Raw genomic sequence first — 17,672 nt, 5'->3', positions numbered from 1 at the left:
GTTATATCAATTATCACCCGTTGGTACTGTCAGACCTGACTTGTGGAAATGTTACTCCTTAACCAGGAGGTAACAAATTTTGTATACAAAACCCCAACATACCCACGATAATTGTATTCTTACAAATACTCAATAACTGTTATTCACATGGAAAAGTATGTAAGATTTTGTAAAAACATTTAACAAAAAGAGGATTACTCACTTTGTTGTCTTAGGTTATTCTTTAGGGTTTCCTGGTGAATATCTATAATTTACACAAATGTACGTGTGTTAGTATAATAACCCATTTTAACATTAGTAATACCCTCCCCGAGACGGTATTCCAACGACTACGTCGGGCAGAACCACGACAGCCGTTACGGAACCCTAGATCAATCGGGCAGAGTATCTAATACGTCTCCAGGGGTTATAATACTTACATCGTAGCAGAACCTCGCTAATTAGGGGGTATAATGCCCGGGTATAATAACGCCACTACAGAAATTTAGAAAGAAAGAAAGAAGGTGAACGATCGGACTGAAGGCCCGTTGCCTTCTATTTATAGGGCTGTAATTGGGTCTCCACGCGGCCCGCGTAAAGAACAGGCCAAGCTTACGCGGCCCGCGTCAACGCTGGGTCAACGCGTAGCTTGGCTGGGTCAGCGTATAGGTCCGCCACGATGATGACACGTGTCATCACCGGGCTGCGCCACCATTTGAGACACTCGCGGCTCGCGTTAACTAATGGTACTTCTTATGCGGCCCGCGTCAACTAAAGAATTCAGCGGAGTCCGGTTACACCTTAATGCGGCCCGCGTTAAGTTGAGGTGAGGTCCTATGCGGCCCGCCTCAGCTTAAATTTTTAGTGTTTTTATTTTATTATATATATATAATCTATTTTGGGCTCGGTTTTCATATACGGGGTGCATATAAAGACATATTGAGACATTTCAAGATATATTAGGGTGTCGGTTTATGTTAGGGTTGTTATATCCTCCCCACCTTGTTTTTAGAGCTCGTCCTCGAGATCTACTGGAACAAGTGTGGATATTTCCTTTGCATTTCTGATTCAAGCTCCCATGTGTACTCAGGTCCTCTTTTGGAGTCCCACTTCACTTTGACCAGAACTAATCTCTTATGCTTGAGATTCTTAATTTTTCTATCTTCAATCTGTAGAGGTCTCTCTACAAATTTGAGTTGTTCATTTACTTCTATAGCTTTAAGAGGTACTAAGAGTGATTCATCGGCTAGACACTTTTTGAGATTAGATACATGAAATACATCATGTATTCCTGCCATTTCCTCTGGTAGTTGTAGCTGATAGGCTACAGGTCCTACTCTTTTAAGAATCTTGAAAGGTCCAATATACCTGGGACTTAGCTTTCCTCTTTTGATGAATCTTACCACTCCTTTCCAAGGAGAGACTTTTAATAATACTTTATCTCCTACCTGAAATTCTAATGGTTTGCGTCTGTTGTCAGCGTAGCTCTTTTGTCGATCACGCGCTGCTTTCAGTCGTTCCTTGACTTGAATAATTTTATCAGTTGTTTCTTGTACTATCTCGGGTCCAGATAGTTGTTTTTCCTTAATTTCTGCCCAACAGACTGGGGTTCTGCACTTTCATCCATAAAGTGCTTCGAATGGTGCAGCATTGATACTTGTGTGATAACTGTTATTATAAGAAAATTCTATTAAAGGTAAGTGTTCGTCCCAATTACCTCCGAAATCAATTACACAAGCTCTAAGTATGTCTTCCATCGTCTGGATTGTCCTTTCGCTTTGCCCGTCTGTTTGAGGATGATAAGCTGTGCTTAAGTTCAACTTGGTTCCCATTGCTTTTTGGAAACTTGACCAAAAATGAGAAGTAAAACGGCTATCTCTATCAGAAACAATTGATAAAGGAATGCCATGTAAAGAAACGATTTCATTTACATACAATTTGGCTAATTGTTCCATACTAAAGGTTTCTTTCATTGGTAGGAAATGAGCTGACTTGGTTAGTCTATCTACAATTACCCAGATTGTATCATTACCTTTTCTTGTTTTGGGTAATTTGGTAACAAAATCCATTGTTATCAATTCCCATTTCCAAACTGGCATTTCTAATTGTTGCAATAAACCTGAGGGTTTCTGATGTTCAGCTTTAACTTGTGATCAAGTTAAACATTTAGAAACATAGGCTGCTACATCCTTTTTCATTCCTATCCACCAGAAATTTTTCCTTAAATCCTGGTACATTTTATCACTTCCTGGATGCATCGTATATTTAGATTTATGAGCCTCTTCTTATATACGGAGACGTAAATTTCCTAATTTAGGTATCCACATTCTCTTTTTATGGAACCTCCAAATTCCATCTGTTCCTTGTTCTAACTCCTTAATCATTTCTTTTAATTTTTCAGTATCCTCCTTGATTACTGATTCTTGTGCTTTTCTAATCTGATCGTTTAAATCTACTTGTAGATTTAATTTAAGAGAACGTACCCTTTTTGGCTTTTCGTGATACTTTCGACTTAAAGCATCAGCCACCACATTGGCTTTTCCTGCATTATACTGGATATCACAATCATAATCACTAAGTAATTCCATCCAGCGTCTTTGTCTCATATTCAACTCTTTTTGCCCAAAAACATACCTTAAACTCTTATGATCTGTAAAAACGGTAAACCTACTACCATAAAGATAATGTCTCCAAATCTTAAGGGCAAAAATTATAGCTCCTAATTCCAAATCATGGGTTGAATAATTTTCTTCATGACTCTTAAGTTGTCTAGAGGCATAAGCTATAACCTTTTGACGTTGCATTAATACACATCCATAACCTAACTTTGAAGCGTCACAAAAGACTACAAAGTCTTCAGTTCCTTCCGGTAACGCTAGTATTGGTGTATGGGTTAATCTTTGCTTAAGGATTCTAAAGGCATCTTCTTGTTTTGGTCCCCATTCAAATTTAACAGATTTACAGGTTAACTTAGTTAAAGGAATGGCTATTCTAGAAAAATCTCGAATAAATCTTCTATAATAACCGGCCAATCCTAAGAAACTTCTAACTTCGGTTGGTGACTCAGGGGTTTTCCATTTGGTAATTGCCTCGATCTTTATTGGATCTACATGAATTCCTTCATGGTTAACTAAATGTCCGAGAAATTGTACCTGTTCTAACCAAAACTCACATTTTGAAAACTTAGCATAAAGCTTTTCCTTTCTCAATAAACTTAAAAGTAATTGCAGGTGCTTTGCATGCTCTTCTTTACTTTTAGAGTAAATTAGAATATCATCTATGAAGACAATTATGAATTTATCCAAATATGGCTTACATATTCGGTTCATCATGTCCATAAATGCGGCTGGGGCATTGGTTAACCCAAATGGCATGACAGTAAATTCATAATGACCATACCTCGTTCTGAATGCGGTTTTAGGAATGTCCTCTTCCTGTACCTTTAATTGATGATATCCTGATCTTAAATCGATTTTAGAGAAAAATCGAGCTCCTTGAAGTTGATCAAATAAATCATCGATCCTCGGTAATGGATACCGATTCTTAATCGTGACTTTGTTTAATTCGCGGTAGTCAATGCACATACGCATTGATCCGTCCTTCTTTTTGACGAACAATATCGGTGCTCCCCATGGCGATAAGCTTGGCTGTATGAATCCTTTTTCCAACAATTCGTCTAGCTATTTCTTTAATTCTTGCATTTCCGCGGGTGCCAAACGATAAGGTGCTTTGGCAATTGGTGCTGTTCCTGGTAACAGGTGAATTCTAAATTCAACTTCTCTGTCTGGCGGTAGTCCTGGCAATTCTTCTGGAAAGACATCTGAAAACTGAGACACTACTGGAATGTCTTTTAATTCTTTTCCTTTCGTGTTAGTGATTATAGAAATCAAATACACTATAGATCCTTTCCTTATATAACTTGCAGTTTTCATCACAGAGATGAATTTAGTGGATCTAGATGGTTTATCTCCTTTAATTGTGATCTTTTCACCTCTTGGTGATTTTACCTGAACTGACTTTTGATCACATAAGATATTTGCTTTATTGGCTATTAACCAATTCATTCGTAGCACGACATCAAATCCTACCAGATTCATTGGGTAAAGGTTTGCAATAAATTTTTGATTAAAAATTTCTATTCTTGCTCCTTGCAAGATTTCATAAATCTTAACGGTTTCTCCATTTGCGGTTTCTACTAGACATTCTTGTGGTAGTTTAGTTAATGATTGATTTAGGAGTTTGCAAAATGAAGTATTAATAAAACTTTGGTTTGCACCAGAGTCAAATAATACTTTAGCAAAAATATCATTAACTAAAAACGTACCAGCAATGACGTCCGGAATCATCCTAGCTTCGTCTGCAGTTAGAACGAATGCTCTAGCATTTTTAGTATTCTTGTTGTTTGCAGCTGGAGCCAATTTTGGACAGTTCGTCTTAATATGACCTTTTTCTCCACAGTTGTAGCACATTCCATTACTGGTTTTTCTCCTGCAATTTTCTTCCTTGTGTCCTGGCGCCTTACAGTAATTGCAGTAAGTAGAGCATCTTCCAGAATGCTTCTTTTTGCAGTTTCTGTAGTATGGTGCTGAGGTAGAACCTACATTCCTATGGTTAAAATTCCCTGAACGGAATTCTTGAGTAAGCCTTTGGGTTAGGTTTCTCCTCTGGTCTTCTTCTCTCGTACGGATTAACTCATTTGTCAAGGTATTGGCTAGTTCTACAGCTTCCTCTATAGTTTGGGGTCTAGCTGCCTTGACTACATGTCTAATCTCTCCAATTAATCCCCAGATATAACGAGAGATTAATACCGGTTCAGGTGATGCAAGGGTTGGTACTATCCTAGCATATTCAAAGAATGTGGTAGTGTAACCCTTACTGTCTACCCCGACATTCTAAGATTCAGAAACTTATTTGCTATCTGTTCCTTTTCATTGGGAGGACAGAATTTCCTTTTTACCATATTTTTGAATTCCTCCCATTCCATGTTATAAATTCTATCACTTCCTCTTGACTGGAGGATAGTGTTCCACCATTCTAAGGCTGCGTTTTTAAACAGATTTGAAGCAAACATTATCTTATCTTCTTCAGCACACTTGCTTATTTTCAGAACAGCCTCAGTTTTCTCTATCCAGCGTAGAGCTGCAATGGGTCCTTCATTGCCCGAGAATTCTATTGGTTTACAGGACCAGAATTCTTTGTAAGAACAACCATATGGCATGGTTCTTCTTCTTTTGGGAATGGGCGCTTGAAGTACGAGTCCATTGTTCACGCTGTGTTATGGTTCAGTTGGTCGCTTACTGCTATGCTTACTTTTATTATTCGCTTCTTGAACCGTTTGAATAATAAATGGCATTGCATCTATAATTCCTTGTGCCACTATGTGTTGAACGGCACTATTATCCATTTGGTTTCCATTGTTATTGTTGTCCGGATTCTCATTAACCACGTTAATGTTACTCTGGTTATCGTTATTCAGATTATCTTGATTTCCCTCGTCGGCCATCTGAATTTTAAACATTTACCAAATATTAATATCACAAATAATATTTGAATATAGCCAATCACATGACACGCACTTTTAGCCAAAAGCGTCGAGCATTGCGACTTTTACTCTATTTATATAGTATGCATCATTACACACTAGTACTGAAATTTAAATTAAAATACCGACTGAAATGTAAAGCTACAATACTAATAGTAGGCATCCGTAGTGTTTTTTTTTCTAACACATACACACATATATTATTATATTATATTATATTATTATTACTACTACCGTTCCTGCCATCACATTCACTGATATGGATTCATCCAAAAATCCATATTACGCTCGTCGTATTTCCATACGAGGCGTTCTCCCACCTGTCGCATTCTCTCACTGCTTTCTAAAATTTCCTCACCGAAGGTCCTAAGTTCTTGGACATTTTCTGCACTCATTGGGGGTGCAGGTTCTAGGACTGGGTTTGGAATCTGGGGTGCGGGTTCCTGATATGGAGGCATAGTGGCCTGGTATGGGTATGGATTCTCTAAAATTTCCCTAACATATGCATCACTAATGTTGTAGGGATCTTGAGGATCTAACCCTGGATAAGCTCCTAAGTTGGGCATTGGCACATTTTCCTGTATTGGGTTTTGTTGCACGTAGTCCCTAACATCGTCCCTCCAGGGGTCGTAGTTGTTTGGGTCTAGAGGATTTGGTGCAGGTACCCTAGGTATCTCCTCCGGGTTGTAGTCAGGCATTTCTATTTGATTTTCTACTTCCATGGGTTGGTCGGGATTTTGTGGTTGTGGTTGGGGTGCTAGCATTTGTTCCAGGTTTGGGTCAGCAGCAGTGGTTGCTAAAATATGGATATTAGCTATACCCCTATTTAGCATATCCTGATTATAGGCATCAGTCTCTCTTTTTGCTGCGGCTAACACTCGCTGTTCCTGCAACTTTTTCATTCGTTTCCTACGCTCGTGTGCTCCCCTACTAAACCATCCCCTCTTTTTCTGAGGAAATGGCTCTTCAGATTGAGCCTTAAACACAAAGATTCCTTCTTCCGTGTCAGCAGAGTACCCTGAGAGGGCAGGCTGAGAAGAGGAGGTGCCTTCGCTCCTAGGCGAACCAGACAGTTGACGATAGGCGTCAGAGGGTCCTTGGTCGCTCATACTGTAAACTAACAAATAGTCAGATAACACATAGCAAGAAAATACAATTATGCACGTATTCCCGTAATTTATTTCCTAACACTTTGAATTTTGATGTCAGCGGAATACTTCTGTGGCTGAATCAGTGGCATAGCTCTGATACCACCTTCTGTCACAGCCCCCGATCCCTAGTTCCCGGAAACGGGCGGCCGTGAGCCAGTTTCGGTGGTATCACGTTTATTTATCCAATTTGGCAGCGGAAATTTTCATCAGGACCGTAGTTAGGAAATATTTAATCAGAGTAAACCACCATGTTTTATAACATTAAACACATGGGTAAAACCCAAGTTTTCAATACACACATTTCATAGGGATAAATCCTATTTATTTAATAAAAACATCCATTTTATTCTTAGGTAACTTTATTGCCACTTTTCCAAGCCTTCAGTGCTGTCCAGCTGGCTTCTATTTGGCTTTCACATTTTGTTACCTGAAACGCGTTTTAAAAACATTTTGTCAGTGGGAAATACTGGTGAGTGAATCCCATTTTAATCAGGTTTAAATAAAATAATTTCACAGTGAACAGTATTGAGGGCGATCCCGTAATTACATTTGTTTCCAAGTTATATCAATTATCACCCGTTGGTACTATCAGACATGACTTGTGGAAATGTTACTCCTTAACGAGGAGGTAACAAATTTTGTATACAAAACCCCAACATACCCACGATAATTGTATTCTTACAAATACTCAATAACTGTTATTCGCATGGAAAAGTATGTAAGGTTTTGTAAAAACATTTAACAAAAAGAGGATTACTCACTTTGCTGTCTTAGGTTATTCTTTAGGGTTTCCTGGTGAATATCTATAATTTACACAAATGCACGTGTGTTAGTATAATAACCCATTTTAACATTAGTAATACCCTCCCCGAGACGGTATTCCAACGACTACGTCGGGCAGAACCACGACAGCCGTTACGGAACCCTAGATCAATCGGGCAGAGTATCTAATACGTCTCCAGGGATTATAATACTTACATTGTAGCAGAACCTCGCTAATTAGGGGCTATAATGCCCGGGTATAATAACGCCACTACAGAAATTTAGAAAGAAAGAAAGAAAGTGAACGATCGGACTGAAGGCCCGTTGCCTTCTATTTATAGGGCTGTAATTGGGTCTCCACGCGGCCCGCGTAAAGAACAGGCCAAGCTTACGCGGCCCGCGTCAACGCTGGGTCAACGCGTAGCTTGGCTGGGTCAGCGTATAGGTCCGCCACGATGATGACACGTGTCATCACCGGGCTGCGCCACCATTTGAGACACTCGCGGCCCGCGTTAACTAATGGAACTTCTTATGCGGCCCGCGTCAACTAAAGAATTCAGCGGAGTCCGGTTACACCTTAATGCGGCCCGCGTTAAGTTGAGGTGAGGTCCTATGCGGCCCGCCTCGGCTTAAATTTTTAGTGTTTTTAATTTATTATATATAATCTATTTTGGGCTCCGTTTTCATATACGGGGTGCATATAAAGACATATTGAGACATTTCAAGATATATTAGGGTGTCGGAAAATTTATGAGGGTGTCGGTTTATGTTAGGGTTGTTATAATTTGCCGGTCATTCTCTTTATGTTGGTGAACCTCTTTGTTTCCCCACTACGTTGACACATCTTCTTCCAGCATTAGAGAGGCAGTGGAAAGCAAGGGCGCGGTCATGGTGGTTTCGTGACGCCAACGACCGTCATTCTGGCACGTGAGCCAACTCTATATCATAGTCTGAAGGCAGGGAAGCCAAATGTGGTGGTGGTTTGTGCATCTGAGGGGCGGTGATTGGGTCCAACGGCGTTACAGCTCGCATGTCGGCATCACCAGTACTCAACGTCGACGACAACATCTTTGATGATTGTGGTGGCGGTAGTTCAAGATGTGGATTAGGTTTTGATGGTGGCCCTTGGTGGCAGCGTGTAGCCAAGCAGGTTTTGTGACGGTATACTAGTGGAGAGCGACGAGGGATGTTATTTGGGAGGTTTGCATAGCTTTGCTAGTGACCGCGATCAAGCATCTAGTTACAACTGAAAAAGCAAACAACTTAGCATATAAAGAATAAACTTTCACATTATTGTTTATCTAGACTACTAGATGTTTGTTAAATTCTTTAAAGAAAGTTTAAGACGAAATGACGTAATCGTGTTGGCTTGGCAGATTGAAGTAATTCGGGTTGACTGTTGACATATATATTGAGTATGTAAACCTAAACACCATCCATATTTTTATTCATATTATGTCGTTTAAATACACTTAAAACTATGTCGCGTTTTGAATTAACTTGTTTAATCTTCATTTGCAAATGTTACTAAAACTAGCTATGTCATGTTTTGGGTTATATTAACACTTAAGATCCGTAGTTGAGGAGAATTGTACTACACCACAGTCAAGGAAGAAAAAGTCTTCGAAAGCTTTATAAAATGTGATGATGTGTCCTGTCCAACCCTAGAAAGAAATGATAGTTTTATAAATGTGGTGTCCTTGCTAGATATTTAAATTATTAAAATAGCACATCTTTCAAGTTTTGGTCCTTTTATTTTATTTATTTTTTATTATTTATTTATTGCTGTCGACCATATGATGGGTATCTGGATTATGATATCTTTTTCTAGATAAAAAGGAACGACACCTTATGCATTTAAAACATGTAGTGTTTAATTGTTTTTAATTTATTTTAGAGGATGATATAAATTACAAACATGCAAGTATTGTTATGTTATTTTTAAAATAATAATAGAATACTAGAAGTACACCGATTCGAGATGGTCAATCTTTCGATAGATACTCGTAGAGTGGGTTAGACTCCCATAAAATATTAAAGATAAAAGATATACTTTTGGATCAATATTCTGCTTAAACTCTTCAAATAAAATTACATCAAGTTAAATATGCAATGAAAACAACTACTCACTACCCCACTCTACTTACTAGAATTATGCAAAAAGGAAACAATGAAAACGTGGGCATGGGCTACGTGGATATTAGAAACGTATGAACAACTAACAATGGATATGATAATATAATCGCTATTGAAGGTCATTTGATATCCAATGACAATAAAGATTTGCATATTCAATGTGTTTGATATGTACCTTTAGAGCAAGAAGAAGAATTCAAAGAACACGAAAAGATTTCTACTATTATTCAGAACAACAACTCGCACAATCTCTAATTCATTAATAAAATACACATATTTATCCATCATGAGATTGAACCCCATCACTTAGGTTGTGGGATTTGGCAAGGGAGGGGGGAGGTGAGGTGGAGAGTCGGCGCCAAGGGGAACACCCCCCCCCCCTCCCCGGTTCGGTTTCGATGGCCTCGGTGAGATTTAACCGATCTCTCCCCAATTTGAAAATTGTGAACGTTGCATAATAATAATAAAATAATGTTTTAAAGGAAGGGGGAGCACACCCTTGGACCCTTCCATGGGAGAAAAGAAATGAGGTGGAAGGGAACAGTGAGGTGGCGCTGAGGTGGAGGATGGGGGAGTGGATGAGCACGCCCCATAGCCTTAGAAAGACAAAGCTTTACTGGAACAACCACTATGCCACTACGAACAAATAAACTACCCACTATTACGTAAACTAACCGACTCAGATGGGGGAGTGGGTGAGCACACCCGATAGCCTTAGAAAGACAAAGTTTTATCAACACTAAGGTCGACCCACTATACACTACGTATCAAATAAACTACCCACTATTACGTAAACTAATTAAATGACTCACCTTACCCACATGAAAATGTTATGGACTAATACCATTGCAAGGTATGAAACTTGTCCCACATCGGTTGTATGGGCAACTGGCCAACTGATGTGGAGTTTATATACCAAATGAGCTCTCTCACCCACCAGACTGATCTTTTGGGTTGAGTTCTCTCGCTTGGTATGTAACATATAATCCACCCAAATGACTTGAATGGATTAAACCTTAAAAACTCAATAACATACTTACTATGCCTTGCATGGTCTTCACTCTTGAATTCAAATTATACATGTGAATAGAAAGATATGTGGAAAGAAGACAAATCCACATGTTTCATCGTCGTAACTATGTTAAATTCAAGGTTAATTGTCGAATTTTACCTTGACAGTATGGGTGCATCCGGTTATAAGGTTTAACAATAGAAAATTAGCATACATGTGAAAAGAAAAAAGGCGTCTCAAATTTTAGTTTTGCATTAAACCACCAAACAGGTCGAACCATCTCTTATTTAGAGGGATTGCTTTTTTTTTTATTAAGTGTTTATTGACTTATGACTTTTCTAAAGGAGTTTTAAAAAAAAATGTTTGGATTAGCTTTATTCATGGTGAAAAAAAGTAAAGCTAAAATGACCAAAAAGAAGCTGTAAGTTTTCATATTTGGTTGTTATTTTAAAGGATAAAGTTACATTGGAATTTTTACATGTTTGGTTCGTAAAATTCATTGAAATTTGAATCTGAATTCAAGAGATAACATGTTTGGTCTATGAAACCGCCAAACGTTAAACCCGAATTCTCCAGCCAACCCACTCAACCTGTCCAGTTCGCTTTTTTGTTCCACAAAAGCATAATAAGCGGCTCGGTCCAGAACTTCCATTAAAACCGGTCAAGCCAAACCATAAACACCCCTATAAACACAACCAATAAAATTGAAATCTAACCATCACTAGTGCTCTAGTGGTGACCACGGGTATTTAAGTTCCACCTATTGGTAGGCCCGTGTGAGTTTTCTCCTCCAGATCTCAAGTTCGAGTCTGGGTGATAGGGGTTTCTCATTGAAGGGTTTAAATTGGGGATCTATTGTGTGAGGAGGCTCTCTAGCGCAGACCCGGTTAAGACAACGTATGCTAGACCTCCCGACATTCACGAATAATTCAAACCTTTCAAAAATAAATTGAAATCCCTCACCCCTCCTAATCACAGCGGCCTTTGTTATGACATTATAATCCTCAATTTTGAAACCCTCAACAATCATTTCAACATAATCACATCTCAGTCTTTTAACTATTAAAAATAAAAACAATTCATTTCATTCTAAAATAAACATATAAACACGGCCAGTTTCTATAATTAAAACAACTTAATAAATGTTTTTATTTAAAATTATAAATGAGATTACAATAACGGGTTTCACTTATTAGTTTCTAAAAAAATCCACAGTGAAAAACAAGTGCCATAAGAACCAAAAGACCAGCTTGTGTACCAATTTTAGTACAAAAAAATGCACATCCAGTTCTTTTACAGAAATAATTATTTTTTCAAATACAAGTCGTTTCAGTAAAATTTCTTGAACAATTAGAGAAAGCGCTAGTTGACAACGTCGAGAACAAGCTTACGCGACTTCAGAACCGACCACCTCAGACGCCTATAGTACGCAGCTTGAAGCAAGGCCAGTGACAGTACAAATATCCACTTGAATCCCATCTGTATCATCAAAACAAAATGATTAATATATATTCAACTGCTTCTATTGAAAATGGGTCATTTCGGGTTGTGCTTAACCTCAAACGGGTCACAAATATTTAGCTGAAAAAGGAACGCCATTTTCACATGTTTAGATTAATAGGGCACGCTAATTAAGAATGAATTTTAAGTAGAGAGCTGTAATAACCGCATAAACACCTATGTCTTTTGCTTTAAATATGACGCACGAGACGGTTATGTAACCCCTCATTCTCTTTTTAACGCTTAGTATATTTGTCAAGCGCTACGTACAAGTGTATTAGAGGGTTCTCTACACGTCCCTAGATTAGTATTATTGTAATAATATTGTTTTGAGTAAAGTACACGGATGGTCCATGTGGTTTATCAAAAAATTTGGATTTGGTCCCTAGCTTTCCAAAAGTACACGGATGGTCCCTGTGGTTTGCACTTTGTAATGCATTTAGTCCCCAGCCAACAAATTTAAAGGTTTTAGCATGTTCAAGTTAAGGAAATGCGTTACAAAGTGCAAACCTCAGGGACCATCCGTGTACTTTGGGAAAAAGTTGGGGACTAAATGTGTTGCAAAGTGTAAACCACAGAGACCATTTGTGTACATTTAGAAAGCTAGGGACTAAATCGAACATTTTGGTAAACCACAGGGACCATTCGTGTACTTTACTCTATTGTTTTTAATCATAATTATATACATTATTTATTATTTTCTAAAATTTTTAGATAAAGAACAAAAAGGTGTTTGTTGGTCAACCTCACGTAGCTCGTTTTGACTTTTGACCCCAACACTGTTCCCTGTTTGACCCATTACCAACCAGCTCTAATACAACTATAGGGTTTGACGGATTTGTACCAGTTTCCGTTCTTCCATTTCTGGTTCTGCAGCCCAACTCAAAAACGAAACGACGTCTTTTCCCATCTACGAAAACATACAAGATCAAAGAAATACGAGCATGAGAAAAAACATATACAAGCGGCCCATTAAACAAATAGCATAATAAAACAATAAACCAAAACCAACCTGGGCCTCTGTTGCTGGTGTACCGTCTTCATATTCAACAGCACCATCGTTAAGCATTTTCGGCATCGCTATTGCTCCACCAGGAAAGTACGGATTATAATGCAAGCCTTCCCTAATCTGCAATACGTTCATAGATTGGCTTAATATAATAATAACTAGTGGGTTAACATCTGCGCTTCGCGGCGGGTCCGAAAAGTAGATAAAAATAAGCAAATCGTGACAGGAGATTCTATGTAACGATGAAAAAACGACATTTAACATTTTTTTTTCAAATAGGCAAATCGTGATAGTAGAATAATTTTTTTTCATATAGTCGTATATGAAAAAACAAACCTTTGGATGAACGTCGCAAAACTGGCCAAACCTCAAGAACGAAAATGGCATTTAACATTTTACTATTTTTTTAAATCATTCTATTGAAGATTACATGCTAAAACTTTCAACAAGCAAACTTGAAAAAATGAAAGAAAAAAAAACAAGTGGAAATAGATCACAACTCACTGTAACACCGGCAGGAGGATCACGGTAGCCGGTTAAAAGTGCAAACACATAGTTCTGTCCATTATGACGAGCCTGAACGAATAAAACGTAAGAATCTAGCAATGCACTAAAACGATAGATAAAAAATGAAACAAGAAGAAAAGGTTACTTTGGTAATAAGACTCAAGTCTGGAGGGTAGGCCCCACCATTAGCAAACCTAGCAGCTTGCTCATTTGCGTAAGGTTGAGGAAACCGATCGCTTAGTTTTCCGGGGCGTGTAAACATCTCACCCTCATCGTTAGGACCGTCAACCACCTCGATTTCCGCAGCCATTGCCTTTGTTTCCTCTTCTGTATATGCTACGCCGACCAAATCACGATATGAAATCAAACCCATTGAATGACAGGATGCGCAGACTTGTGTGTACACCTGGTGTCCACGTCGAATCCTGCTCATGGTCAATCGCCAAATTGCAAAAAGTCAACTGCTGAATAAGCTTTTACATGAGAAAAAAAGGTGCATCAGTTGGAAGTTATTGCATTTTAGAAAGAACTTATGAACCACAGTGAATTGTTATGGTAAAACCCGTATTCATGCCAAACGATCACAAAGAAAGTCTATGTGAGGAGTGTTTAGATGTGCAATTTGAAAGCGACCAAGTGATGTTGCATAATTGGAATCACATAATCACCTGAACAATGTTTTCAGAACCGGACCGGACGTCGAACTGGTCAAACCGGATGTAAGAACCGGGTGATTCATAAATACTATAAAAATAAATCGGGTAAAACTGAATTTTTTTAATAGAAATCCAGTTCAACCTGCCGGTTCGACTCAAAAAGGGTAGATAGGGTGAACTGGACCGGTCAGACCCCCGGTTCCCGGTCCAGTCCGGTTTTCAAAGCATTGCCTGTAAGCCAGTGTCCAGTGATAAAATGGGTTGTAGAAAATAGTGTGTTGACGTGATTATCAAATATTTGAGTGTTTGGCAAATTATGATTTAAATAAAAAGAAATAAGGGAGATCTATGTGGAGGACACCCAAATATTCAAATTCTTTGAATAAGGCCACACAAATATTGAAATTATTTTATAGGCCACTAAAGTATGTGTTTGGTTTTATTAATACTACCACTTATGGCATTTCATGTCGGGTGACAAAATATTAAACACCCTTATAAAATTTGAAAAGACAAAAACACCTTTGATGAGGTTTTAGCATGTTAGAATCATATTTTAAGAAAAACTAACAACATTTTCGTCATCTGTGTTTTTGCCCAAAATCAGTATACTGAAACCAAATACCTACTTGTGTGGCCTATAAAGTAATTTCCAGTTTTGCGACTTTCGTCCAAAGGTTTGTTTTTCCGCATCTGGATCCAAAAGGTTTAAAATCTTGCCATTTTCATCCAGTTCCTTAACTCCATCCATTTTTCTCCGTTAAGTCAGAGGTATTTCCGTCTTTTTTTGTTAGCTTAAAGGGCAATTCGGTCTTTTTCAGTGGTATTCGGTCTTTTTACTGTTTACATAAGGTGAAAAAGACCGAATTGCCCTTTAAGTTAGCAAAAAAGATGGAAATACCTATGACTTATCGGAAAAAAATGGATGGAGTTAACAAGCCAGATGGAAATGGCAAGATTCCAAACCTTTTGGATCCAGATGCGGAAAAACAAACCTTTGGACAAAAGTCGCAAAACTGGCCAAACCTCAGGGACGAATATGGCATTTTACTCAAAAACAAATCATATCATTGCATGAAAAAGATCGAAAGGAGCTCACGAGGCATGATCATATGAACTGAGAATGCCTTGGTGAGGCCAAGGGTAATTTGGAGATTCCAAACCATGCTCGGCTTCATCAGCAACCGCGATAGTTGTAAAACTTAAAACGCCTGATAGACCGGCTCCAAGAAGAGTAATCGCCCTCAATGACTTCACGCCAGCAGATTCAGCTCCATCCTGATTTTTGTTTAAAACGAGAGATGATAAAGCTGGCGGGGCCTGAATTTTCAAAGAAATGATGTCAGCAATCAATAACTAAAAAAGTTAAAAAAAACACAAAGACGGTTTGTATTCTAGTGATAGGCTCTTATGATGTATATCCCTCATAAATGTAACTTCGATGTAACTTCGATTTTGTTTAGGAAGTAATAACATGCTCAACTAGATAAATTCACTCTTACATGGTTAATACTTGCTTGTGTTAGAAAACTGCTGATCTGGCAAAGTGGCAAAAGCTCATAAAATGATAGCTCAGAAATCACAAATGCATAGCTACATACATTATCCATATGTAACACGTATGGATAAGTGGATAACTGGAGGAACTGAATGTAGAACATGTTATGTTATTGTTGAATGTTGACCAGAACTCCTCGAATAAATTCAAGGTTTATCATGTCCCTTATTTTAAGCACATGTCAAGTATCGATACATAAATCAAGAACACATGTCGGTAGTTAGTTAGTATACCCTTCACATAGTCACCGGATAAATTAAAGACTAAATAACAAGTGAAATATGACTAATCTATAGCTCCAACACCACTGTTCACAGATGAAAAGTAATAGCTTAATAATATAATCTTAACTTAAAGTTAATACATGCATTGAGAAATCCATAGCTCAAAACACACAGGCAAGTTAAAGTAAATAATGTACGTAAAATTAAAATCCAACGAAAAGAATGCAACTAAGTAGTTAATGCGGTAAAATATCGGATATCGTTCAAGGACCGATATTTGAGATATCGGTTATCGAGGTGGAATATCGGTAATTTTAATATCTTGCTAAATTTATATATATAACAATTTAACACTAACAGTTGTAACAAGTAAGAACTAACTAAGACTTAAAACACTAATAGCAGCAATAAGAAGAAAAATGAACAGTAGAAATAAGAAGAATGGTACTGATATCGGGAAAATGGGTGATTTATCGATCAAATATCGGACAATATCGCTGATATTATCGGTACCGATATTCTGACCAATATTTTGTACCGCTATCTCGGCAGGGGACCAATAACCAATATATCGGTTGATATATCGGGATATTAACTACATAGGAATGCAAAAATGATAATGCTTACAGCAGAATGAGAATGAAGCCTGCCCCTTAGCAAGTGGTAAAGTCCCCTACCACCAGCCATTAAAGTTAACTTCCTGTAAATCATCCATTTATCATAATTCAGAATTTGCGGTTAACTTATAAAGAATCCCTACAATAACTACTATTACCAATTTCTATCCAATTATATATAAATGACAGCAATGATAATTCTCCTTTCATCCTAAAAGATACCTACATTTATTTCACTTCAGATCTCAAATCAGCTATTTTTGAGCTTCAAACTGATTATTAAAATTTAACTATAAAAAAACAAACAAACTTTTATACAGTTGAGCTGTGAAATAAATTCTACAAATTAAATTGTCTGAAACAAAATCAATGCCGATTTTGAAACTGAATTTGAATGGTGCTAGGTTTAATTAGAAATCTAAATTAAATTCACCGAACTAATTGCAGATTACATGTGCTTCATGAAACACAGACACGCACGCACACACATATATGTATATATATAAACGTAATCAGGAGAAATCAATCAAGACAGTCAATTAAACAACACAGATGATCAAACCCTAGGGCATCAATTCGACGTTAAAAAATTTTTGAAGAACGACACTTACAGGACGTCGTCGGCAAAGATTGGTCTTAAACGGCGGCGTTTAGCCGGTGAGGATGGATTGAAATGCAAATCGATGAGGAAAAAAGTTGGTGATCTTCTTCACTCTGGTGCTCCTCCTCGCTCTACCGTGACGGACTTTGGGTGGGCTTGAAGAATTTCGAGAGTTGGGCCACATGTTGGGCTTCTCTATTGTTTTTGCTAATGCGCCACAAAATTGGTTTATGGGCCGAACCGGTTCGGATCGAGTCGAACAATATCAAAACTGGTTCAACCTAATGCATCGGTTTTATGAATTGGTTTTTAAAAGAAAACCATACTGGATCGTATCGGTTTCAAACCGGATTAAAACCCCATTTCATCCAAGTCTACACCCAAATCGATTTTAAAACCGACTTATTGAATCGAAGCC

The 17,672-nt window shown here is 37.9% G+C and overlaps 1 protein-coding gene across 1 annotated transcript; it reads right to left on the bottom strand.

Annotated features, from left to right (window-relative positions):
* Positions 1 to 11,704: 11,704 nt before the first annotated feature.
* LOC110868595 (cytochrome c1-2, heme protein, mitochondrial) lies at positions 11,705 to 17,420 on the bottom strand. The gene is made up of 8 exons (XM_022117799.2): positions 17,265 to 17,420; positions 16,664 to 16,736; positions 15,354 to 15,574; positions 13,744 to 14,023; positions 13,596 to 13,667; positions 13,095 to 13,211; positions 12,927 to 12,992; positions 11,705 to 12,061 (listed from the first exon to the last, which is right to left on the bottom strand). The coding sequence occupies exons 2-8, from the start codon at positions 16,721 to 16,723 to the stop codon at positions 11,945 to 11,947; spliced, it is 933 nt and encodes a 310-aa protein (XP_021973491.1). The 5' UTR covers positions 16,724 to 16,736; positions 17,265 to 17,420; the 3' UTR covers positions 11,705 to 11,944.
* Between the last annotated feature and the right edge of the window lie 252 nt (positions 17,421 to 17,672).

Source organism: Helianthus annuus, chromosome 7, assembly GCF_002127325.2.
Source record: "Helianthus annuus cultivar XRQ/B chromosome 7, HanXRQr2.0-SUNRISE, whole genome shotgun sequence".
NCBI lineage: Eukaryota > Viridiplantae > Streptophyta > Magnoliopsida > Asterales > Asteraceae > Helianthus > Helianthus annuus.
This window is presented reverse-complemented; position numbering and strand designations above follow the sequence as displayed.

Coding starts and splice junctions, on each gene's coding strand:
- LOC110868595 (XM_022117799.2), bottom strand. CDS start 16,723: ATGGCTGGTGGTAGGGGACTTTACCACTTGCTAAGGGGCAGGCTTCAT. Junction 15,575..16,663: donor GGCTTCATTCTCATTCTGCT/GTAAGCATTATC, acceptor TTGAAAATTCAG/GCCCCGCCAGCTTTATCATC. Junction 14,024..15,353: donor AGTTCATATGATCATGCCTC/GTGAGCTCCTTT, acceptor GACCATGAGCAG/GATTCGACGTGGACACCAGG.